Genomic DNA, 24,641 nt, shown 5'->3' on the forward strand with positions numbered 1-24,641 from the left:
TGGTCCATCTCATGACCCAATTAAGATTACATAGAAATTTCTGGTCAATTCAATAAATACATATTATAGGAAGCATTGGAATCAATGCGCTCTACTACTATACAGTGACAACCACATTGGGAATAGCTCTAAGCCTGACACTTGTGGAAACTATACGACCTGGCGAATGGCAAAACGATAAGAATGTAACATTTACAGAATCTACGAGGAACTTTCTCACGACAGATACTCTACTGGATCTACTTAGGTAAATAATTATGCTCTAATAATTTTTATAAAAAAGCTGTTTATATTATTCAGCTGAAATTTGTAAATATTATTCCAGTGACCGAGTTGATCACATCTGTATAGAATTTTTGATCAATTAGATTTGAATCTATACAAATTACTTGTATATAGCTACAGTCGCATGTGATCTCAATTGTGAAAAGTCTTGATTACATTCTGAGGCTAGAATTTCTTGTTATTGGCATAAGAATAATCATTAATATTAATAATAACAATAATGTTGTGCTTTTTATTTTTATTTTTCAGAAATTTATTCCCGGACAATTTAATAAAAGCATGCCTGGCACAAGTAAGAAACTCTTTTGTATTTTGCAGCTAATGTGATACAATTAACTACAATTCCCATCAAAATTTGATTCAAACCAGATCTTTAAGATTTATCTTAGTTGCCTACAAAGTTGCGAAGCAGTGATTTACGTAACAAAGTGAGATAAAAAATATAATATCACTGTTGACATCAGTATAAAGTAACTGGTTTATTCAAAAATATTGTTATATCCATGGCAAGATCTTTCATACCTTTGTATTTATTTCAACGATTATTTTGGTAACATTACTTTTGTACAGTATTCATCATTATCGAAACAGACTAAGTTTTAACATGCAGATGTACATGACTAAAAAAGCGTCTGAATTTCGCAAAATCATGGTCAATGCAAAAAGATTAAAAAATGAAATCTATACACTCTACAATACCATTAAATGAACAAAAATGCATGAGTTATACCATAATTATGTATCTCTTTTTTTAGTATCGCACTGTTTTGAAGGAACCTGAGAATGATACCACAGGTTCGTATTAATTTTCTGTACACATGTACAAAAATGGTATCAATGTAAGTAACGACATGTATACACATGTGTTAAACAGTGCCTATTTCTGAGTGGGTTGTTGAGAGCGAGTACACAGATGGAACCAACGTACTGGGATTAGTATCTTTCAGCTTGATACTTGGACTTGCTTTAGGAAAAATGGGGTCAAAAGGAAAGCCAGTATTAGATTTTTTTCAAACACTTTCCGAGGCCTCAATGATTATTATGAACTGGGTTGTAATGTAAGTTGTGAGAAAATTAAAATGTAAAAAAATTCTGCAGGAGTTTCAAATTGAGAACGTATTCGAATGGGTGCATAAAATAAGTTTTTCAAATATATTTCAGGATAGCTCCAATCGCAGTGGTTTTCCTGATCCCAGGAAAAATTCTGAGCATAGAAGACTTCAAAGTAATGATTGCTCGATTGGGTATTTACGTTATGACGGTCTTTATTGGTCTAATTTTCCATGGCTTTGTTACTTTGCCACTGATTTATTTCGCGTGTACAAGAAAATCCCCGTACAAGATTATTTCAAAAATTGGACCAGCGATTGTTACTGCGTGTGGAACTTCATCGAGGTACTTATCAATTCCTCTGTTTCGAACGTCAAATATTGGATCAGCACACGTCACCTTCGCTTCACCTGTGGCAAACATGTTTACGTGTATCATAATCCAAGATTCTGAAGCTTACTCGTGACTTATTGTTTCAGTACTGCCACTGTGCCAACTACAATTCAATGCCTTGACAGGATAGGGATTGATCAAAAAGTCTCCAGATTTGTTGCCCCAATTGGCGCTACGATAAATATGGATGGTATTGCACTTTACGAAGCACTTGGAGCAATCTTTATTATACAACTGAGAGGATTAAATTTTTCACTAGCCAGAATAATAGCAATCAGGTCAGAACTATATTCCTTATTGCCTATTTACAACCATCCTATAATTTTCTAATATTTTTCTAATAAGTGCTTTCCACTTAGTGTAACGTGCACAATATCATGCATTGGTGCAGCTGGTTTACCGAACGGTGGCTACGTAATGCTAGTGGTGGTATTAAATTCGGTCGGAGTACCAGCTGAGGATGTGATGCTGATCATTGCTATCGATTGTCTAGTGTAATTGTCATTACAGTACTACCGTTATCTCTTACCAAAATTGTTTCTGCTCTCAGCTACGAATCACTCAGTTTAGGTCCTTATATCATGATAAATTCTCTCTAAAATAAGGTTGAAATATGAAATTTCAGAGATCGTTTCCGGACAGCTATCAATATTATTGGAGATGCACTGTGTGCAGGAATTATCTCACACTATACAAAGGACACTGTGGATCATGTCGATTTACAGGATGCAGCATCTACACTCTTAGGTGTTAAGGATGTAGAAAAAAATACCAAGGATTAAAAATCATTACAAATAGCGTTATGAATTATTTCTCTAGTAGTTAGGAATAAATCACTTGTTCAAATAAATGGGAAATTTTCAGAACACATTGCATTTGTGGACATGGCCAACACGAAACTAAAGCTAATGACAGAGTGGCAGTCTATGTGTTTGATTGATTTTACGCGACATTGGAACTTTTGTAAATTGATGATCATTGTTTTGCAGTCAATTTTCAGTTGTACATAGCTTTTCACCACTACAGTGGCACTTTGCTATGGTAAGCATGCTCTGTATTACCGACCCGCACAACCGTCCAGAATATCCATAGATTCAGTGCAGAAACCTATTTCGTGTCAGATGGAGCTGCCATTCCTCGTAAATCCTTATACCTATATCTAGGCTCCGTGCCTTATTGAATCGGCAACATGAAAAGTGCATGTGTAGGCTCTGTGAAGTATGATCTCACGTATGAACTCAGTGTAAAAGTGTGGAAACTGAACGGTGTACTGAATAAGTTTCTATTCGGCGTTTATTCTGATTTCTAAGATTATAATCTACGCTCTCACGTGGTCTAAGCTGCAGCTCAGGATATTGACCAGAGGGTAACGCCAGTGTTTTTAAGTGGTACTCTGACATTGTCAACAAAAAATTGATGTTTAGGCAGAGACGAAGAGATACGTACACATAGGTATGTAATCTGTGATTAATTGTGATAGTAGTGGTATAGACAGTAATTTAGGCTGTGACTGGCTGTGACCGCTGTGACTTCCGAAGAAATCTGTTTGTCACATCTGTTGACAGAATTACCTCCCTACATGTGGAACTTGCAAAACTAACCTATAATTTTGAGTTTACTTGCGACGCCACAACGTAGGAACGTGTTAATTGAGTCCAAAATAGCTGAAAAGCTCATTGAGGACTCCTCAGGAGTTTTCAATGAGCTTTTTAGCTATTTTGGACTCAATTAACACAAGACTGTTAATTCACCAAAATCAATTTGGTTGCCAAATTTTTCTATGTATGAATGAATAAGCCAACAATAAGTACATGCGATGGAGCCAGTTTCTTTGAAACGACCAAAACCCGGTGACGGAGAGGAGGAGTTATTTCATATGCAAGAAGAGTTTCTAAAGTCCAAACACGAGCCAGCAGCAAAAGTAATAAATCTTCGCCAGCAGAATAGAGTGCCCATCATTCAGACACATGAAAATCCTGTTCGTAAGCCAAGATCAGTTTTTGCAGAATGTAGACGAAACAGATATCAAGGTAAAGAAAAAACGACATCGCAATCAAACAGTGATGTTTTAAATACTCAAGTCTCTGAAGCAGCAATTCATGATAATGTTGTACAAACGACTGTTGAATCGGCATCGAATACAACAACATTACTGTCCAACATACTTCTGGGAAATATCATAGAAAAGAAGTTTGCAAAGGTTTTTGAAACAGAATCTTGCGATACCTTGCCTTTGAATACATCTGCAACGGGTTTTCCAAAGGTTTTTGTGTCAGAGAAAATGTTACGTGTTGAGGTGAAATTCTTTTACATTATACAGTATTATTTTGTTGAATTTTATTCATTGTAAATTGAAACAAACATCATCTTCTTAACCAGAAAATCAAGTTGTCGATAATTTACTAGACAATTTTCTTTACTCACAATTTTCCCACTTGCAGGTACCAAACAGCACAAATAGCTTGTTCCAACAACAAGTTAACAAATCCATACAACCATCCAACACGGTAAATCCTTTGGATGCAGAATTACACACCTTATCAAGTACAAATAATAGTGTATTAGTTGAAGGACCATGGGCAACAGAAATTCATACAGCTAATCTGCAAAGGCTTAATAATATGACAAAAGAAGAAATTATGAAAGAGAAAATGATATTGTACTCAACACTAGACCCTATGACGATAGAATACATAAAAAATAGAAAACAGAAAAAATTACAAGACAAAGAAATTGTAGGTAGTATGCAAGAAGAAATGGAAGTTGTACCATGTAAATCAGACACAGGGGCCTCTTTTGGCCAGCAATATGAAACTGCAAGTAAATACCATGAACAGGTTTTTTCTGAGGAAGACGATACAAATATCCCAAAACCATCGGCAGAAATTATTCAACAAGTGGAAGAGAAGGGCTGGCTTCACATGGACAGGATAGAATCAGAAAAGTTGAAATGGATGGAAGAAATGCCTGCAACATCAAATACTACCCAGCCAGAAGAACCGTACAACGCACGTTTTGACTTTAATGGTAAAAAAAAAAAAAAAATTGTATACTATATTCATACGCAGAAACCTTCAAAATTCTACTAAAAATATCAGCAATTGTACCTTATACAAAATCACTGCATAAAGTATAATCATGTCAAACAATAACCAAGTTTTTTTCTTTTAATTCTGGTGCAGGGATGCTGCTTCCATTTACAGATGAAAATCTGACAGTGGACAAAGGTCTCCATCACCATGGAGAAGAGCCCGAACGGCCAGGTTACTCTCTCCAAGAATTATTGCAGTTGAGTAGATCCTCAACACAGCAACAACGTTGCATGGCTCTCAATACTTTGGGAAATATCATGGAAAAGAGCCGTAAAGGATGGTATGACCAGGCTCTGCAACCTCCGCCATTACCTACACTGAATGAGAGGAATATCTTCCTGCTTTTAAGATTTTCATTGGATGATTCTTCCGTTGCTATTGTTACAGCAACTTTGCAAGCACTTAGGTCGTTCCTGTTCAGTGAGGCAGATGAAATATGCTTAGACAGATTAATGGGTCTTGGAGATTACAAAGAGCCTTGTCTTACTGTACCACCAACTGATGTCAAAAATATAAGTATATTGCAAGATCATGAGTTAGCCCAGCTTGATACAGTTGCTGCAGCTCTCAGATCAGACATCATTCTGAGGATCAGGTAATGGTACAATATATTTCAAACATATCTGCCGAATCTTATCATACCATTCTTCATAGACAGAAGACTGAGATGATTAAAATAAGACAATTTCATTCGCTTCCAATACCATTTGACCGAGCTCAGATAATCAATATACATATTCAACTAAACGTAGTACATGAATGAAGAGAGTGAATATTCTGATGATGCATGGTGAATACAGAAACCGAACAGTTTGTTTTTCTTTCTTTTCTTTTCAGATATATACTTAGTGAAATGAGACCACCACCTCCTGGAGTTACAGCAGCTTTAGAAATCTTAGCTCGATTAGCAAGGTATTCTCACGAAGCTGCTGTAAGTATTGCTAGTACTCCACAACTACTGGGTACTATCACACAGCATTTTATCCCACTGACAACCGATCGTTTAGGTATTTATTTAACTTGAACCATCATTGAGCAAATTATTTTTAACATTCGTGACCCATTTTCCTGCAGTTTCAGAAGATGCAGTGAATGATGTGTATGGTGTTCCAGTACTAGCCGCTATTCGTTTTTGCCGAATTCTCGTTTGTTACGGTGGCAGATTAGTTGCGGAAAACTTGTATTTCTACAAGGTTTTAAATTCCCTACTATCATACATTACAGGTCACTCTGGGTAAGAAATGACATTCAAAACCATTTTATAACTACAAACAGTTTAATTTAAACTATAAATAATGCATTTTCAGAAAGCACAGCATTAATTTATGCATCGAAAGTCTTCGACTCTGGAAAATGTTGTTACTTCGTGGTGTGGGATTGGAAAGTGTTGGTGGTGCTCAATTCACAATATTATCCCAATTGCAAAATTTACTTAGCAACCATGATATCGGACCGGCATCTGAATTGGCATGTGAACATGCAGCTGCACTGATAACTGTCGCTGGATTCGAACCTTCTTTAAGATCGCACCTTTCGACACTGCTCTCTAAATGGAGTACGCAATTGGCAACTGTTCCATCACCGACAGTAAATATCTTTAAAAAATTGTTATACTAATTAGGATTTAGGTAAATCTTGGTTCACGACTCATTCAATTATAATTTTCCTATCATACACTTTTAGTGGGCTAGCACAAAACTTGTCGCAATGACACTAATGTCAGCAGGAGATATTTCCCTCATGAAACCATTGCTGATTTCCCAAGGATCCAATATCTTCTCTACGCTGTGGTAACTATATCGAGCAGTTATTTTTCCTCTTATCGGCACCTTCAAAAATCGTAATATGCTGTCTGAAGCGCAAAATGTAATTAAATTATATTCAGTTCCAGCTCGAACCTACTTAGCGGCCTTGTGCAAATTACGGAACGTGATCCATCATCTCTTCCTAACCTTGGAGTCCTAGGACATGAAGGTCAGCTATTGCCCGCAGTCTCGTACAATAGTTGCATACCATTTTTGGCAACGGTACTCAGCGTTCTTTCGAAATCACTCTGTAAGGCTGAAATTCAAACAATTCTGAATCAACCTCAGTTCAAGAAATATATAAATAAACTTGAATCAATTGATTGGAGTCTAGAACGGTCATGGTATACACGAATGGAATTATCCCTGGTAACCCAAATCGTTCGCTGTGGAACCCTGTTAGGAGACGAATTGAATTCTGAAATGAGAGAAAGTATTTGGAAACTATCGATAAAATTGATATCAGCCTTACCTGCTGACGCTCCATTATATGCGAGAGAAATGGTGCGGACTGCTTTGTCCCGAGAAAAATTGCAAGTAGCTTTACTCGTTAACGATCTGGATAAGTTGAAGTTTACTCAGACTGTTATAGAAGTTAATTTAGATCTTCCGGAAAATTTGGTTCGTCTCTATGAATATTTTATTAAATGTAATGGTTCCTGGGATCAACCAGCTTTACCAAAAGACTGGCTGTACTTACCACTGGTGGATTTATATTCGAAATGTCGAAATGATTATGATTATTGCGGCTTCAAACATGTCACATATTATTGTAGCGCAGATGATGGTAGACTTATTGCAATAATATTCAGTCTAGAATTAACTTTACCCGAATTAGTGGAACATTTATCGCCTAGTGTGCGATACAGTAGATTATTACTTGCATATTTATGTGATACTTTGTTTTTGGATCAAAATGTGTCACCGTTGTTGACAAAGACTATATCATGCCTTGTAAAAAGGTATTATAAAGAGTTAAATTTCAATACCGAAGTTCCAGGACTGAGTTCTTTCACAGATATGTTTACTACTTTGTGCGAACATTTTTCTGCAACATCCTATGGGAACGAAGGATTTGGAATGACTTTATTAGTACCATTAGCACAGCGGCATGATGTACATTACAGAAAATTATTATGGTCTGAACATGCCGGAGCTTTACGCTCACTCAGAACGCCATTGGAAATGTTACCAATGCCCTTACAAGAATATCTATATCCAGTCGAAGAAGATATTTCGTTGATCGAATGTTATTTAACAGCCTTGGCTAAGGGTATAGTGCGTAGAGAATGGTGCCCAGTTATGTACACTGTTGCATTACACCACACTGCCATGAATTTAAAAGAAGATAAAAGTAAAATATCTATGAAATTCAAACCAAGAGTTGAAAAACTTGGAAACATTGAATTGAAAAAAGAACTGCTAAATTATATCCCGCCCGAATATTAAATTAATAAAGTTTACTTCAGTATAAATTCCAAACGGTACTACGTACGTAAACATAATAAACGTGATAGGGATGAAATAATTTTTTATATTAATTTTAGGTCAGCCCATCCAGAATGTTGCAAATTTTTATTTTGCTGTTTTTGATAAAATTAAATACGTTTTCCAACGTATTTACTGAGATTATAGTGTAATAAAATATCACATATGTTAAACTTTACGATAGTATTACTGGTCTCTAGCTCCTTTGTCACTCCCGTTACCAAATTTATCGAACTTAAAATGAACATACACGAAATAAGCACTGGATTTTGTGTTATACAGTATTATTATTATTATTATTATTTTCAACGTACATTATATTCTCCAGTTATTGTATAATTGGTAAATGTAAAATGTGTTAGTTTAAATAGACAATAATGATCATACAAATTTGAGTAATAATAGTAAGCGTAGAGGCACTAGTTGGTCGTTGTTCATTGACTATACTGATCCTATGCAAGTACACATTACTGATCCGCGAAATTGTAGTGTGAAAAATTTCTCTGTTAGTAGTTATATGTATAAGATATGTTCAGTATACACGCAGAAATTCTCTTCCCTTCTACTGATAATAACTGTGCAGGCTACCGTAATTATTTTTTTCACATCTACATCAACGGTCATTTTACCAGGTAATAATTTCATCCTGTCTATACGATTTTCATCACCTCTTTCTAAAAACACTTTACAATTCTGTACAAAGTCCAAGTGCCAATGTGTCAGTTGCTTTATACTAATTATACGATTTCAGTTTGGTTTCAAGAATCAATTCGAAATATTTCTTAAAGCACGTTGGTTCGGATTAGAAATCTCTTGCATATATGCACAAATAAATATTTACTCTTGCTTCTTTACATAATGCATCAGACTTCACCGAGCAGGTTTATTCGCAACACATACGTATTTATACGTAGTTTTAGCACTTACCGTTTGTCTGCTAAGTTCAATATGATCGAGTCCCAACGCGTATTATTTTTCAGTAATGAGACAAACTTGTATTACACTTTTGGTGCAGCAACGCATTGGTTGAAACTTGAAAGCATAAAAATTCACTCGACAAAAAATCTTTATCTAAAATCTATGATATATATATTCCAGCTTTAAATTTTTGCGCCAATATATGTATAGAGTATGTATGTGAGGTCATTTTTGCAACGAATCATGTATAGATTGAATTATGGTGTCACTTCGCTAGTTCGCTTCTTAGAATTAGTCTTCCGAGTTTGCGTATGTCGAAAATAATAAGTAAGAAGTAAACGGTACAGTATATTCAATGTCGTGGTCAATTTGCCGGCATATCTTCAGTAACATTTTCATTGTGGTTAGTAGTTAACTTGGCAAATCCTTAGGGGAATTTCCCTCTCTCCCATATATTTCTTGCTAACTAAAAAATAAGAATTCATCCGATTTTCATGTGGCTTATCATCAAAGTGGCTCATATCAGAGACCATTCGTATATTACGTCACGCTTCTAAGGAATACGGCTTTTCCCGATGTTTTGATGATCTACGCGTAATGGTACAAAGTAGTGGAGTTGCATGTTTTATAGTTACGATCATTTATGGATGTTATGGCGATGTCTTGCGCATTGCCGACGTTAAGTAAGTCTGAAAATTGCAGAGAAAATTTAACGGTACTCTGGGTATTGATATTCCCGTTAAAAGTGAATGACTCGAAATGAATTATCGAAAACGAAGAGGTACGTATATTCTTCAATTCTTTGGCGCAGAAGTAATTTGTTCTTTTACAAATTTGAATATTCGGTGTGAATTTCACTGTCCAGCTACGAAAAAGGTGTTCAAAATATTCGAACTACCGACAGAAAATCAATCTAACCACCGTTGACACGCTTTCAATTTCATCTCGGCTATGCAATCAGTTTTAGCACTTACCGCACTTATTGAGCGATTTTTTCCGCGAAACAAAATTAAAGCTAAAACTCTTGAGTAATAATTTAATGCTGCAACGGCAGGTTAAAATAATTCAAATAACGTGATGTAATATACAAATGTCTCGTTTGTATATATACACGATATCCGTGTACATTATTATAATAATTATATATATGTATGCATGTATGTATATATTTCATCTGTACGATTTACCTAATTTATAAATAGAGCACAGCCCGCAATCGTACATGAGCAATTAAATCGCGAGTTTAAGGTAATAATTTAGCGGACAATAGATAATTGCGTGAAAATCCATTTTTCCCCAGAATGCTAAGAATCGATGCCCAATTTTCTGTAGGTCTCCCTGTCAACCGTTACCAATCTTCCTTCAACGCTGGAGCAATCCAGTTCTATGCAATGGAGACGCGAGCCCCACTCGCAATGGCTCTGATCATCCGCCCGGTAGTATTTTATCTGCAAGCATGTCGTCAGGTAACCGGATCCTAATACTCTCATTGCAATTTGCAGTTCCTCACGTTGTCCTCTGTTGCTGGCGACGATCCCTTCGGTATTGTGATACGCGCTGTAAGCGCAAGCTGTACCATCTCTGGCTCTTTCAACCGCTTCGATTTGCTTTCCACCGATTGTGAGTGTTCTGAAATTTTTATAACATGGTATTTCTTTTTTCTGTTTCTATCTTATATGCGATCACGATAAAGCTTTAATGACAAAGTTTTATCAAAACTGTACGGATTGAAATGCCTAATCAACAATCACTTGCTGTATATTGTTGGAACTAATTGATAAAAGAACTATGAAATTCTTTTCCAACGAACTATTTACAGGATGTTGCGTACACGTGTAATGCGTAGCTCAATATATTTACGAAAAGTGCAATCTGAGCCTAAGTAAACATATACTGATTGAAAGGCTGATTGGATACGCGGCAGCCTTCGTCTCGTTTTATGATCTTTTTCGTCTTCGCGCTTGTATGGCCAAGGCGCGTATACAATAGAAAGGGTAAAATTGCGCGATTTCAGAACAACCTACTCAAAGGGGTGCCCTGGTCGATTTCGACGTTGACGTTATATATCTCCAAATATCGAAGCCCGCGTATCTCAAACGCAAAAAAGAGCTTAACAGTCCGATTCTGTACGCAATTCTGAACAAAAGCACTTGAATACATTTTCATTCGATGCAGAAATAAATAAATGGCATGAATTCTATGTATTTACTATTGCGATTTCGTCGAAACGATGCCATTTCGTGCCTTAAAGGGGAGACTTAAGAGTCTTGTGTGGAAAATCTTATAAGCAAATGTTAATTCTGTTCCTAAAACAAGGATGCAGGAGAAGTGATCTGCCAACGTACGTTAATTTCCCACAAACCATACCGAAACCAAACTGATATCTTTATTATTTTTCTCACACTCGAATGTATTGTATGCTACTTAATTGCTTGATTAGTAGACAATATTCGATTTATTTAATAATAAATTATCTGGTCAGAGTTCGGAGTATATACTGTACTTCTATACACCTGTAATATTATTGATCTCTAACTCTGGCCGAACATGGGTAGGATACATTATGGTTGCAGTATTTTACTGCTGAGGCGAGGGAATGGTAAGCCCATGGAGCTGATCCCAAAGGTGAAGGGTTTTCCAGAAATTGATAAAAATGTGCTGACCTAATATTTGTGCAAACGCCCCAAGCCTGTGCGATGGTACAAGCAAGCGTATTATTTAATAATTGTAACGTTGGAAAATCTTATGTTACATAATGGACGATTGCATTCTAAATCACTAAGCTACAGTTATCTATAATTACAACTTTTATAACCGCAACTATACGTAGGTGTATAAAAAATGTTGATACCCTCGGTTTTATTTGTTATCCGAGAATAGCTCACGTCCTGACATTCAACATTTCTGGTCGACTTATTGTTAGCTTGCAGTGCTTTAGACATTGTTTTTTAAACAAGATGACAATAGAACCTAGCGGTACACGTATTCTTGTAAGTTTGGTTACGAAATTCTACATTTTTTTTATATCTATTGCGAAAAATTCGACCGCTGTCAAAAATTTAGAGCAGTGATAGTAATAACGAGAGGATTGAAGGTATTATTTAGTCACAGTCAATACTGTGATAATTGAAATCTAATCTAATGCCAATCAAACTCCCTCAATTGTAATAAATTATAATAGGTTCTTTTATAATAAACTGACGGGGTAGGATTAAATCTCCCGATGAGCTGTAGCGAATCTCTCTGCTAAGACTGTTTGTCGTTCCATCTATATGCCGTTTGCTGCTTCGTACGCTATTGCGTATATATAATATTCACGTATAGCTTCGTGCTACGCGCGTCACTCCGTTATCAAACAAAATTCTCCCTTACAATATTATTACAAGTATATTATGTATATTATATTATGCAAACTAGTTTTTGTTACCTTTTGTGTCTGTCGAGGTTGAAGGATATTGGTACGTAAAATCCACTCTTACGAATGAGATTACTAACAAATTCAGTACACGGAAATTGTAAATTTGATTGAGTATAAGTATTTCAGTTCAAATTACCCGAAAATCGATCAGCCCGCGTCAACTTCCGAACATTTCCAGCAATAAGCTGCACATATACAACTCCCGGATCGTTATACCGATATAGATTAAGGTTGGAATTGGCACAGGGTAATGCAAACATTAAAGTAAAACGGTACATGTACACAACACGAACGGTGCTTCATTGTCATCGATTGATTGAAAACTTCAGAAACGCTTTCCGCTCGCCCGAAGACCAACAGATGCATTAAGAAAATACGGTATTTGAATCTAATAAGGCGTGTGAAGTCATCTCGCATTTCTATAATTGAACATCTTATCATTTGCAATTATATTTCCAGTACCAGAAGCGTACGTGTGCAGCGACAGATGATAGAAACGCTAAGAGAAAAGGAAAATCGACCAGACGCAGTAGATGTGGAGACTCGTGATCAGACGCAGTAGTAATAGAGACTGTGTCAGACGGACAAAGTAGTGTCGGTCCGTTTGGTCAGCCACTTTTGCCGTGTCAAAGATAGAACCGCGTTTTCCATCGAGTGTAGAAACACCCTGTGTAGAAACGAAAACTATGTATGCGAAACTAGTTACGAAATAGAGAATAGAGAATAGAAAAGAACCACGGTAACCGATTTTCTACAGGCAATCTATCATGCAGTTAGTAATCGCCTGCAGAACCGTAAAAACCGTCAATTCAGAACGAGGTGATAAGTTTTTCGTTTTTTTCTATGTTACAACGTTGATTAGAGGTTTCATGTTTTCTAATCATCTGTGTTGCGTAACCCAACACTGCTATTATATCGCTGCAAGGGGGTAGAGTGAAAAATCCGGGAATTAATCTGCCGTCCTCTGAAAACACAGTCTTGTATATCTTCCGCTGCGGAGTCGTGCGGCAAAGCTTAAAAAAAATAAACCACGTGTCAACCGGCGGCGACGGGTATCTCTTCTCTCCCTTGAACAGAGACCATCGCGCAGTAAACAGTGGCTGCATACAGCTGCTGGTGAAGCCTAATTTTAAGTCGATTGTCGTTCATGCCACCGAAGCGTGTTCGTAGCCTGTATACAATACATATAACGTGTATACAAATCGTAAGTACGAGGAAAAGTAATGTAAACTGTACGGCAATCAATTATACGGAATCGACCGCGGTGAAAATAAATCTCAGCTAGTCTGACCTAGGTATAAATAATTGCTAACTGGACCGTTTTACACATCAGCGAAGCTGGCCGACCGAATTATCATTATATTATACCATAAATTTGTGCAGCTGATGCAATTTATCGCTTTACGTCGCACGCAGAGGTAAATTCCGCTCGAAGCGTTGAACCTTAGGAAATAGCTGTGTATGATAATAGTTTGAGAATGACGTTGTTACCCACTGCAATAGTTGCGGTGGCTTGAAACTGATGTCTAGCCTGTAGGTCGCCTCACAGCTCAGCTTGACGGTTTTCAACTGGCGGAATCTCGCTGACGTCTCCATTTTGCAAAACACTGGACCGGCGCCGGGTTCTCTTCTTATTGACAATGTCACCCGAAAATGTCCACCACCCCCCATCTGGCCCCATTTCAGCACTTCGTCAGCCCCCGATTGTTACACGTGCACCCAACGCCGCGGACGTCGCGACGCTTACTGAGTGACCCGCGGTGTGGTTTCTCTAGTCGGGCGCGAACCTCGATCCTGCTGACTCTCTCATTGGTGCCAAGGCCCACGACGCCCCGGTTACTTACGACGAACGTGGACGAACTCCACGCAACTCATCGCCGACCTTGAAAGCCTTTCTAGCGGCACGTACAGGGTAATTTTCACCCTTGTGATAAAAATTATATCGATTTGCATTTAAAGATTAAGTACCTCGCGTCTCACCTTCACCCGTACAACTCTTCGACGAAACCAATGATTTCTCGACATATCACTTCGCAGATTCACCGCAGTCTCTTAAACAGTCGTCATTGCAAAGAAATCATGATCTTGTTCGATGGACGTATAAAGTTGCTAAGGTCATTAATCGGTACATCGTCGAAAACTTTTCAGGTTTACCTACAGAAATTGTAAGAAAAACGAGATAATAAAATGTATGAATATCGCTGGACCCTTTCAAAGTGGCGTGATCGAACGGTATACATACCAAATTTCGACGGTATTTCTTCATACCTGGAAAGACGCTGATGATCTACCGTGGTAATGAATAAGATTGCACGAACCATTTTTTTTTTGTCGTAAGTTGTTATCATCATTTGATACCTATGGAATTCTTTCCAAGGTTTGGGTGTATAACATATCGACGTTTTTTTGAATGACAATGATGTTACGTAAATACGTGATTCGACTGCCTTATTAGTTTCGCGTCCTCGCTTCCCGCGTCGTATGAAACCCGTCCGAAGCATAGAATTATGAAAATAAACCTATTTGTTTGCAAATTTTCGTCACAATAGCCGTAATTTCTTGGTGCGGGAAAGGGAGCTGAAATACACGTCGCCTGCGGATGATGAGGATCCGCGCAACGATAGCATAGGTATATAATCCTCGGCCTTCGCATGCGATGCGTGTTCCAAAAACTCCTACACAGCATTCACCCTTCTCGTAACGTGCCGCAATATAGCGTGCCAAAAGGCCGCGTCTATTTCTGCAGTTACATTATAATCATGTTTCAGGGTAATATATACCAAATAACGGACGGAGATGGTAGTTTGGTGAAGATTGAAATCGTAGTTGCTCCTGATCCAAAGAATCTGAGCCGAGTTACACCACGAGTGACCGCCACGCAGCAACAAGTCAGTCCACCAGCTTCCCGATACACGCTAGACCTGCTCAGGGGGAGAGCTAGATCAATACAATGCCAACAAGCACCGATACAGACTGTATAAGTAACATTCTTCGCACGCTACGGTCACAACACTGAATTGAGACCGATGATTTGACGTGACGTCCTCACCAGGTGCCAGCGACCAGTGCCGCTTCGGGGCTTCTTCTACGCTTCCGCTATACCTCTATGGATACAGGGTGATTTCTGCAAGCACCAACTTCAAAGCAGAACCCGGCTCATCGGGCTTAATGATGATGCTGTTTGAAGGACGCGCCGGAGGCGAGGAACTTGCAGGAAGAATTTTATCAGGGACTGACGGATTTCAATATATGCTGAAATTTCAAGATCGATACTAATAAGAATCACATCGGAGCATTGAAAATGGCAATCGCAGAATGCAATTTCTTACAAGAAAATTAACTGACACGGACATGACGGATTTTCACCATTCTCTGTGCTATTGTACATCAAAAAACATTGGATGCATATTTTTTTGTCTGCTGATTCGGCCGTTCACAGGGTAAGAACTACCCCGAAAGTTGATCTCAAAGTTATGCGCGAAAATGGAAACTGCGCTGTAATCCCTTGCGAACCTCTGTAGAAATTTATATAATAGAACTCTCGTTGCTGATGCAATTACGAAAAGTCGTGTTAGCGGTCGAATGAAATTGCGTCCGCTACTTGAATTCCACAGAAGCAATTTTATCACGAAGCCGCGGAGAAAGAAGAATACTGTTAAGGAATTGGAGGGTGTCGTCGTGGCTGCTTTCAATTCTATTACAATATGTACGGACTATATAAAATCTCATGTGAGTGCTAGGCTGCTAAAAAAACTAGAGCAGTAATCTTATATTTATAAAGTCAGATAATAAAAGTGAAGGTTGTATTTCCATCGATGGCACCACCGGTATCCCTCCGGACTATCTTCTCCGCCATTTATTATTGAATCGCTTCACGTACTTCCAGTAAGACATGATCCGATGTACAGTGAAAAAGTTTTGCAAATTGCATATTTATCGATTTCCAATAAACCCTTATACCTATCCGCGACTTGGACACAGTCACAGTATATTTATCTTATCTCCATCGACAACCGTACATACGGGCTTGTATATTATTGACACATGTAGAGAAATGTGATACCTACTTATGTACGTCGATATCAGTTCTCTATTTTTCACTGCCAAAAGCTCCAAACTTTTCATTAGCACGCAACTGCATAAATGAGATTGACGTATCTGAGCAAGAAAGTTTCACAAAACCCAATTTTCGGTTCAATATATAATTGTTACAGCTAATTCGCTGTTACTTATAAATTGATAATCTTTTGCTGTAATAATCAATGTCGATATCGAATTGATTTTATATTTCAACACATGACGCAGACAAGTTTAAGAACACAATATTTTCAGAGTGATTTCATCATTTTATTAATTCGCAGCGCCGAACGATATTCGGTTCTGTTAAAATTTCCACCGCTGCCTATAATCGGTAAAAGAATGACAAACTAATTTCTGTAACCCATTAAGACAGTATGAAATAGGCCGTTTTATGCAGTTCTGATATTGACATATTATAGTGATATGTATCTGCATTGTCTAGAATTGCGTACGAGTAAAATGTGGCCGTGAAAACTGAAGTGTAGTATTTCTGGTCATTCAGAGCGATCAAACTCCACCATGGTCAAACTGGGAAAGGTATAACATCTACTCCATATTCATGAAGAAAAACTAGAACGATCCATTGAGTGATACGTATAACGACACTGAAGCTGTACGGTGTACCTACATAGGCATGCGGGAAATTCTGAGCACGGATCCTGTGAACCGCGGTCAAGTAATCAATCCAATTTCTCCACGAGGTATGGGGGTATAGCGTGCGGTCGGTGTGCAATCACCGGCAACCACCGAAACTGCCGACCTTCCCCAACTTCCGGGCCACCCTCTTGGAGCTGTTGGCATGGTCACGCACCTGCCGGGTGAAAACAATCGTATATGTAGATAGGAGAAAAATAAGAATGTTGAGAGACTTGTTAAAAGGTCAGATATTGAGCGAGGCTAAGGCGGGCGTGTGTGTATGTCTGTGCTGTGTACAACTCGCTCCACTGTTGAATAATTTACGTGATTATGGGTGAAAAGTGCGCGGCCATTTTCAGAAATTGATTAATGAATGTACGCATACCAAAGTCTGGAAACACTAGACTCACCGTTTAAAGAACCATGCAACTCCGAAAGTTAGGAACATTAGCAGGCTCAACGCAAAGAACACCAAGGCCTCGGTCGCGGTTCGATTATGGTAGAGGTGGAGGCCGTCCTGATCGACCTTTATGAGTTCGCCCAGCTCTATTAAGCTCATCTGAAAACTACCCCTCCTATTTGGCCAGTACTTTGTTTTCTTTCCAGATTCCGCCAATGACTCGGGTTGCACTCGAGGGTTTCTCAGTTTGTAGGTATTTCCTGCACAAGTTAGCGTGTAATCAACCGCTGAATATATCTGCAGCCTGAAAATACGAATGAAGCTTGTATTGGTGTTGAAATTTTAATATCCATAGATCAAAGTAAATGGGCGTCCTCATACCACTTGAGCGCGTATCCCACCCAGGAGTTTCCGGTCTTCACGAGACATCCGGTTTCGTTGTCAATCACCCAAACCGGAAGATTGTCTTCCTGGGCAAGAACGAGGGCGACAATTTCGTCGCAATGAGCGATTGTCATTCCCAGGTTGGACACGTTGCCGGGAATAAGAGACAGGCTCCCCAGATCGTCGAGCTGGACACCCTTCCGCTTGACCTTGAGCCTCAGCACCTTCCTGGTACCGAAATCGTCCTCCTCGCAGAGCAGATATAAACCCGCCTTGTCACTCTCTGCCAATCCCGCTTGCAACGATGGAGAACATCGGGACAAACGCGAAGCATCGGGCTCGGAAATAACGTGGCTCAACCAGTGCGGTGGGGACAGACTGAAAGACCAAGTCACGTTTCCGGAATAGACGGAAAGGCGTCCTTCCTGAGCGTCGCACCACGATATAGCGTTCCGACCTGGATTACCTGGACGGAAATAGAATACCAAAAATTAGGACGGGAGTAATATCGATGTAGTTAGATTTTTTTTTTAAGCTAATATTTAATATGTGTAAGTAATATGACGTAGTGTAGTAATATGTGAAACGACGTTGACTTGACTCATGTCTAGGCCAATTAACAGCAGCCAATACCTGGACAGTAGTTCTTTGCAGTTCCATTTGCCACGATGACGGAACTCCCGAAACAGACAAAGGCCGTCCACACGTTATCTTTCACGTCTAAAAGCCACACGGTATCTCCTGCGAGGGGATACAGAGCCAGGGTCCCATCGACGACACAGAGAGCAGGTCTTTTCGGTGGTCCAGCTTGAATCAGGCCGGAAGGCAGAGGTATTCTCGTCCACGGTTCGTTGCCGCTTGCAAGCCAGAGATCGTAATAATTTTTGGCGTTGATATGCCCGCCGTAAAGCCACTGGTCCCCTTTGTACGAGAAGAAAACGTGATCGAGTCGTGGCCCGGGATTCCATGTGCCAACGGTATTGAACCGTTCGTCGGATACCCAACGCCATTCTAGGTGATTGATTAATTATATTTTATCTCACCATGTTCATCGGATACTGTTTTATCCTAGCAGTGTCACGAAAAAAATAACACACATGCAACACAGAAAAACAATATCGGATAATTCAATTCCCGCTAAAATATAAAGTCCATCACGATTCCGTTTGCAAATGTGTATTACCTAATTCATTTCTCTCATGCACTCAGTCATAAAGAATCTCATAAAAATGCGCGCTGTAGGCTTGAGCGAGCTTGCTTCTAGTGCAGATCTAACGAGATTTCAGGGTTCAACAGGTAGACTAACAATTAGATGACGAAGTTGATCAGAATTAATACACCCGGTAGATTTACGTTAATGCGCGTCGACACTTATTGATACCGGACATTAAATCGAGGAGACATTGTTATAATAGGTATGAACACACACTGTCATAAGGATTATGTCAGAAATAGTAACGAATGGGCTTCCTATCTACATTAAAACAGACAGAGTAGTTCATAGCGTGCCCAAAGAGCGGTTGAGATAATTTAATGTAAGGGATAAAAAAAGATTGGGAATTAAATTACCTGTAATGAAGGCCGTTTGACCAACTCTGGTTGTAGGTGTTACGGAAAGTGACACGAGCGGCTCGGCCTGGATCGTCTTACAAAAACTCGTCTGAATACAGATCCCAAAAAAAACTAACTGACTCGTTTGAAATCCAATCAAACAACTCCGTTCTTCAATTTTCATCCTTTATCATCAGTTCACATATCTGTCATAGCACACCACTGTAGAAATAACAATTTTTGGTATTATCGTTATATTTTTCACTCGATGTATTCATTATATTAAACTCTAACCCCTACCAGTTATTGGAAAGTGCTACAATTATGATTATCTCTCACTTTAGATGAATATCGGCATTGCAAATAGCCTTTCAATTTGCACCCAAGCTACGATTGATGATGCCATTATTATGTTGTACCATTGCAAATTAATCTGTGGAATCTAAGGCATAAGTTTTACATAGTGGGAATATATTTCCACTTCAACTTCACTATAAATCAGTAATGACATAGTGCAACTCTTCAAAACGACCTGAAGACCCAATAATCCATATATGATGGATTGCGTAGCAGTTTTACGGTAGGAAACAAAATATATGATATGTTTGAAGGTAATCTACGATCTATTCCCCTATTTTTCATACCTAAAAACTGATATCATCTGCATAATGTACGGGGTAGACTGATAAAATCCGTTGTATTTAAACATTTCAAAAACACACATGCGAGAAATGAATCACAATTATTTGCTGTGGTTTTGACCCGTTCGAAATATCTTCAAAGCTTCCAAAAGTTCGTTCTATCAGAGTCTATTTTTATTTCAGCATGTAGAATAACAATTACGGATGTGTCAATGTATTATAATTTTTTGTGCGCGGCCGTAAAATATACATAGGTATAATTAATCTATTATACCAGCAGTCAATAATTGATTCCTGTAATCATTTATGATTTCATCAGTTATTCAATTCCGTCTATATACGTAAATTAAAAATTTTTCAACGATACATTTGCCAACTTCAGTGGATATTTAAAAATTGCCAAACACTACCAAGTAAAAACTCGTCTAAATTTACCTTGTACTTCATCACGCATTGAACGATCCAAATACATCTACCTAACAATAAGTGTATAATTATGCGTATAGTGCATGTAGAATGAATACTTTACCACGTGTAGTACGTATGTACATTGATAAAATAATATCCTTTACTATTCTGCTCTCTGTTTCTTTTCTTTCAAAATATACTTCGATTGTTATTATAATATGTTATGTATTTTGATTGATATGTTATAATTTGTTATTGGTCCACATGTATTGTTAAATATTTGATAACGCGTTGAATTATTAATACTGAAACACTATTTTCATTTTTTCATCACCAAAAAGCAGAATTTCCCAGGGGGTGTCTACGGCACATCTCACCCAGCCTCCGGGACGTTTTCAACCCTGGATACCCTCCGCAAGGCCGAATTAGCCTTGAGAATTGCTCACGCCCGGGAACCGGGGATGATGTACAGCTACTGCTATCTGGTGCCCGGAAGTCTCGCAAATCAGCTTACCTCGTGCCGGCAATGTCACAATCCGAAGCTACTGCATCAGGGTTCGAACTGTACTAACTTAGCTACCAAGGGATCGGTAAATTCAACGTCATTTATCTTTAAAAATTGTTATTTTTTTATTTTTACATGAGAAATGTACGAATTATCATTATCATATTATCATATATACAGTTATACTGAAATATTACAGTACAGTGTGAAAAGTAATTAGTAATTACATAGATCATGATAAAAATTCTTTAAAAGTTTCAACTGCATAGCATTGCAAACACCGACAAAAATCAATACTGAACTTGACCTGAATTTTATGTATTGGATTGTCCTACGTGCATAATTATGTAATATTTCATTTCGTTACACAGAAGAAGGCAGTCATTTGTCAGGCGTTCGATTAATTCTCCTTAATGGCTGACCTACTTTTATGGTCTGTCCACACTGTAACGAAAAATGAAAATCTGGCGGCGCTTCGAATAATAATACTATCGTGGATCCCATTCTGAATTCACCGAACATCTGACCCTTAGAGATGTTGGTGCAGCCCAGACTGGCATCGTCGTATCGTTTTTCTTTTGGCCATTTTTTTGCATTTGTAGCTAAAGCTAGATCACAGTAAACTTTTATGGAGCCAACATTAGTAGCTCCAACTGCTGCATAGGACATAAAGCCACCAGCCCATTCGCCGATATATACAACACGTTCATTTAGGGTAAAAAGGTCTGGCAGCCAACCAGCAATCAGTGGATTGACACTCAATAATTTGCCTAAAAATCAAGTATGAATTATATCATGGATACGATAGACATTTTTTAATGAATGCATTATTTTTCTGGTGGTATATCTAGAAATGAATTGACCTTGGAAATGTCTGCGAAATCGTATCTGCCAATCAGTTGGACTGTGAAATCGATGGTAATCTCCAGGCGCCAGGTATATAATCAACTGGTACAGATGATTCTCGGGATTTTTCAGTAGCGATCTGAGATACTTGCAGTCCTTATCTTCAATATTTTCTAGGCTAGGGTTGGTTCGCGGCCAGTCTGGATCTCCAAGAAAATGATCAAGGCTATAAGTCACTCCCTTCACTTGTTCCACTCGGCAAGAAGTCACAGGTCCGTAGTGCAGTACCTTGCCGTCCGCGGGTGATACCTATATTTATTTATTTAACCATCAGAATTCATAGTGTCGACTATGCAAATGATGAATTTGCGATCAACTGTTGAATACTCCTCATTTGAATCTTTACGATTTTTGTCAAACTATTAACCAAACCTTGTATACTTACTATATCAACATTTTGAGCGATAGGTCGTACACCATCTTTAAGAGGTCTGACGAAAAATTCGACTAAATTAGGAAACGTGGTAAGATCCAAATCGATTTCTTCAAGATTAGCACGGAATGCCTTTGCATACAAGCCGTAGAAAGTTGGCCTGAAAATTAGTGGTACCTCTATGCTAGCAAGCCAGCCCCACAATCTACTTGTTATCCTCAATGGTAGGCAACAATAACATTTTACCTACCAAAGGAAAAGTTATATTAATAAAAGACAAGGCTCTGAATCAGTTAGTTAAACTTCCATGTACAATTCAATCTTGCCCGGAGACTCAAGAATACAAACTCAGCAGATTTCTCAGAATTTAGGATTTTTTCCAGTATAGAGACCTTATAACTCACAAAATAAAATTCACTGGCGAATCATTACCACAATTCCATTAATTGGTCCAGGCGTGCCGCGATCTTTTTCAGCATGAGAATGCCTTGAAAATAGTTTCCATTGCAGAACTGCTAGCAACGATATTCCAACTCCAACTGGGATAATCCATTTCCGCCGTTTGACAAACGAATGCCACATGCTTACCTGGCTACTTGTTGGACTAGGATTAGACGCATAATTCCTAATTTCTTTCCGACGAAACTTTGCTAAACACATCTCCGTTTGAAAACGACCACGGTATGCCGGAGCATCGCGATGAATACTGTTGAGAAACCAATTTGAGGTTAAGACTAGAGAACCTAGGAAAATGTCTGTAGATGGAATGAAACGAACCTCGCGTATCGCAGTGATCTCAGAATCCTAAAAACTGACATCCCTCACATAGATAAATGGATTTTTGTAATTGGATTTCGCGGTTAATGCGGCGAGTCAGAGGTTATGTTTGACCAAAAGTTATACCGCAGCTTATACCGCAGAGAAAAATCTGAGAGTCTAGGAAGCATCAACTGTTGACCACGGGGCTATCAAATCAAATGAACGAGCTAAAAAACTTATAGTGATTGACCATGATAAGGGGGATACCAATATGCAATAGGTAATAAAATCCACAAAGCATTCAGCTCGTTGGCCGCTCGCGCGGGAGCAACGAAAGCACCAACTAATAATCTGAGTGATGAATACACTACATATCACACAAGTATTTGACTATTGAATTGAGTTTCTTGTCTCGGGTTTACGGTGAAATAATAATGGATATAATACTCGTCGTTTGTCGAGTCTGTGATTGAAAGAAAATACGCCAAAATTATTACACGTGTTCGATTTTCTCTATTCAAAAACTTCTGACTCGCATGTCTAACCGAAATTTTCCGTCAGCAAGTGGCACAATGAAAATGAATGAATTGAGCGGAGAGGATCCGCGAATTACGAACACGTGTTGTGCGAAATCGTTGTCAGTGACTGAACGCGAAATCCGGTCTACGATTTATGATGTAACTATTTTTTATTGCCATTTCGTGGCAGAGAGACAGGTGGGTTCGGGGCATGGCGTTTCTTGCTATTACAGGAGACAAGTAAATAATTACACAAAGGTGGCCAAAAATGGTGCGTCTAGGTTGCTGCGGGGTAATATTTAGATACTCGGATAACGTTGAAATTTGAAATTGATCGCTAGTCGAGACAGTCAACTATAGAAAATGGTTTAAGGTTCTTACTATTTGTAAAATGAATATATACATTAGACCTGTCCTTAAGAAGGGCAAAATCGAATTTTAATGGTCTTACCCCCCAAATTGGTTCGAAATAATTAAAAAAAAACGTCCGAATTTTTAAAAAATTTTCACTCCATATTTACCCGTGCCTAGGAAGCCTTACTTTTTCCCATAAGAAAAGCATTGGTTTTTCGGAATTTTTAATCGTTTTTTTACCGCTGCCGTAATTATCAGTTAAAAAATCGCTAATTCTCAGAAAATGTTGACAGTTGTGTTACCTTTTTGTCCAATTTTTTGGAATTCGATACAAGCATTTTTGGGCTAGATCAATCACATCTTTATTCTCTGTATATTGCGAAAAACGCGGAAAAAAATCAATCGATACATGTCAATAAATGAGATTAGAGAATGAAAGGTAACTAATATAGACATCCTGCAGTTTTATACATGTATACGTGTTTATTGTACATAGATTCCGTTAACCGAACCCGTTCAACTTGGAAAAAGGGGATGACATCGAGACTAGAGTATACACGCCGATTTAATGCAGCATTTACAGTTTCTATACCGGTGTAGAAAGTTTCAGACTTGATTGCAGGTGGTGTGAAATCATCAACTCATCAAAGTTTACAGGTTCAACGCTAACGAAGGGA

At 38.3% G+C, this 24,641-nt stretch overlaps 5 protein-coding genes across 13 annotated transcripts; 2 read left to right on the plus strand and 3 right to left on the minus strand.

The window, feature by feature from the left end:
• The first annotated feature begins 61 nt into the window (after positions 1-61).
• Positions 62-2,526, plus strand: LOC124303626 (excitatory amino acid transporter 3-like). Its single transcript, XM_046761070.1, has 8 exons — positions 62-247; positions 535-577; positions 1,041-1,080; positions 1,160-1,343; positions 1,447-1,680; positions 1,815-2,006; positions 2,088-2,222; positions 2,354-2,526. Exons 4-8 carry the CDS (start codon positions 1,261-1,263, stop codon positions 2,508-2,510), a joined length of 801 nt encoding a protein of 266 aa, XP_046617026.1. The 5' UTR covers positions 62-247; positions 535-577; positions 1,041-1,080; positions 1,160-1,260; the 3' UTR covers positions 2,511-2,526.
• Positions 2,527-2,595: 69 nt separating this feature from the next.
• On the plus strand, positions 2,596-21,222 carry LOC124303588 (RNA polymerase II-associated protein 1). 3 transcript variants are annotated; one of them, XM_046760975.1, is made up of 10 exons: positions 2,596-3,371; positions 3,469-4,024; positions 4,170-4,755; positions 4,911-5,415; positions 5,658-5,827; positions 5,895-6,054; positions 6,128-6,407; positions 6,504-6,610; positions 6,706-6,794; positions 20,894-21,222. In XM_046760975.1, exons 2-10 carry the CDS (start codon positions 3,545-3,547, stop codon positions 21,118-21,120), a joined length of 2,604 nt encoding a protein of 867 aa, XP_046616931.1. In that variant the 5' UTR covers positions 2,596-3,371; positions 3,469-3,544; the 3' UTR covers positions 21,121-21,222. The 3 variants fall into 3 exon arrangements, with proteins under 3 accessions (XP_046616931.1, XP_046616929.1, XP_046616930.1); XM_046760973.1 differs by lacking the exon at positions 20,894-21,222 and having other exon boundaries at positions 2,605-3,371; positions 6,706-9,161; XM_046760974.1 differs by lacking the exons at positions 3,469-4,024; positions 20,894-21,222 and having other exon boundaries at positions 2,610-3,180; positions 6,706-9,161.
• LOC124303632 (CB1 cannabinoid receptor-interacting protein 1-like) lies at positions 9,235-14,211 on the minus strand. 3 transcript variants are annotated; one of them, XR_006907950.1, is made up of 3 exons: positions 13,945-14,207; positions 10,219-10,660; positions 9,235-9,497 (listed from the first exon to the last, which is right to left on the minus strand). XR_006907950.1 is itself a non-coding variant. In XM_046761095.1 (3 exons), the coding sequence occupies exons 1-3, from the start codon at positions 14,118-14,120 to the stop codon at positions 9,459-9,461; spliced, it is 492 nt and encodes a 163-aa protein (XP_046617051.1). In that variant the 5' UTR covers positions 14,121-14,211; the 3' UTR covers positions 9,235-9,458. The 3 variants fall into 3 exon arrangements, 2 of the variants coding, with proteins under 2 accessions (XP_046617051.1, XP_046617050.1); XM_046761095.1 differs by having other exon boundaries at positions 10,384-10,660; positions 13,945-14,211; XM_046761094.1 differs by having other exon boundaries at positions 9,235-10,660.
• On the minus strand, positions 16,775-20,957 carry LOC124303609 (uncharacterized). 4 transcript variants are annotated; one of them, XM_046761036.1, is made up of 6 exons: positions 20,577-20,957; positions 19,519-19,722; positions 18,583-18,960; positions 17,947-18,415; positions 17,576-17,869; positions 16,775-17,340 (listed from the first exon to the last, which is right to left on the minus strand). In XM_046761036.1, the coding sequence occupies exons 2-6, from the start codon at positions 19,682-19,684 to the stop codon at positions 17,202-17,204; spliced, it is 1,446 nt and encodes a 481-aa protein (XP_046616992.1). In that variant the 5' UTR covers positions 19,685-19,722; positions 20,577-20,957; the 3' UTR covers positions 16,775-17,201. The 4 variants fall into 4 exon arrangements, with proteins under 4 accessions (XP_046616992.1, XP_046616991.1, XP_046616994.1 ...); XM_046761035.1 differs by having other exon boundaries at positions 20,671-20,956; XM_046761038.1 differs by lacking the exon at positions 20,577-20,957 and adding an exon at positions 20,145-20,566.
• On the minus strand, positions 21,155-23,715 carry LOC124303611 (phosphatidylserine decarboxylase proenzyme, mitochondrial). 2 transcript variants are annotated; one of them, XM_046761041.1, is made up of 6 exons: positions 23,590-23,715; positions 23,111-23,298; positions 22,766-23,039; positions 22,346-22,579; positions 21,918-22,209; positions 21,155-21,824 (listed from the first exon to the last, which is right to left on the minus strand). In XM_046761041.1, the coding sequence occupies exons 2-6, from the start codon at positions 23,149-23,151 to the stop codon at positions 21,436-21,438; spliced, it is 1,230 nt and encodes a 409-aa protein (XP_046616997.1). In that variant the 5' UTR covers positions 23,152-23,298; positions 23,590-23,715; the 3' UTR covers positions 21,155-21,435. The 2 variants fall into 2 exon arrangements, with proteins under 2 accessions (XP_046616997.1, XP_046616996.1); XM_046761040.1 differs by having other exon boundaries at positions 23,111-23,715.
• Positions 23,716-24,641: the final 926 nt, after the last annotated feature.

The sequence above is a fragment of the Neodiprion virginianus genome, chromosome 4 (assembly GCF_021901495.1).
Source record: "Neodiprion virginianus isolate iyNeoVirg1 chromosome 4, iyNeoVirg1.1, whole genome shotgun sequence".
In the NCBI taxonomy this organism is placed as follows: domain Eukaryota; kingdom Metazoa; phylum Arthropoda; class Insecta; order Hymenoptera; family Diprionidae; genus Neodiprion; species Neodiprion virginianus.

Excerpts from the sequence above, each read along its gene's own strand:
- LOC124303626 (XM_046761070.1), top strand. The coding sequence starts at position 1,261 with ATGGGGTCAAAAGGAAAGCCAGTATTAGATTTTTTTCAAACACTTTCC. Across the intron at positions 1,344-1,446 it reads ATTATGAACTGGGTTGTAAT|GATAGCTCCAATCGCAGTGG; the intron begins GTAAGTTGTGAG and ends AATATATTTCAG. Across the intron at positions 2,007-2,087 it reads GCCAGAATAATAGCAATCAG|TGTAACGTGCACAATATCAT; the intron begins GTCAGAACTATA and ends CTTTCCACTTAG.
- LOC124303588 (XM_046760973.1), top strand. The coding sequence starts at position 3,545 with ATGGAGCCAGTTTCTTTGAAACGACCAAAACCCGGTGACGGAGAGGAG. Across the intron at positions 4,756-4,910 it reads CGCACGTTTTGACTTTAATG|GGATGCTGCTTCCATTTACA; the intron begins GTAAAAAAAAAA and ends ATTCTGGTGCAG. Across the intron at positions 6,408-6,503 it reads CAACTGTTCCATCACCGACA|TGGGCTAGCACAAAACTTGT; the intron begins GTAAATATCTTT and ends ATACACTTTTAG.
- LOC124303632 (XM_046761094.1), bottom strand. The coding sequence starts at position 14,120 with ATGGGGGGTGGTGGACATTTTCGGGTGACATTGTCAATAAGAAGAGAA. Across the intron at positions 10,661-13,944 it reads AAGCCACCGCAACTATTGCA|AACACTCACAATCGGTGGAA; the intron begins GTGGGTAACAAC and ends TAAAAATTTCAG.
- LOC124303609 (XM_046761036.1), bottom strand. The coding sequence starts at position 19,684 with ATGAAAATTGAAGAACGGAGTTGTTTGATTGGATTTCAAACGAGTCAG. Across the intron at positions 18,961-19,518 it reads TCAAACGGCCTTCATTACAG|AATGGCGTTGGGTATCCGAC; the intron begins GTAATTTAATTC and ends TCAATCACCTAG. Across the intron at positions 17,341-17,575 it reads GTTGCATGGTTCTTTAAACG|GTGCGTGACCATGCCAACAG; the intron begins GTGAGTCTAGTG and ends TTCACCCGGCAG.
- LOC124303611 (XM_046761041.1), bottom strand. The coding sequence starts at position 23,151 with ATGTCAGTTTTTAGGATTCTGAGATCACTGCGATACGCGAG. Across the intron at positions 22,580-22,765 it reads GACCAATTAATGGAATTGTG|GTAAAATGTTATTGTTGCCT; the intron begins GTAATGATTCGC and ends TTCCTTTGGTAG. Across the intron at positions 22,210-22,345 it reads TCGCTCAAAATGTTGATATA|GTATCACCCGCGGACGGCAA; the intron begins GTAAGTATACAA and ends AAATAAATATAG.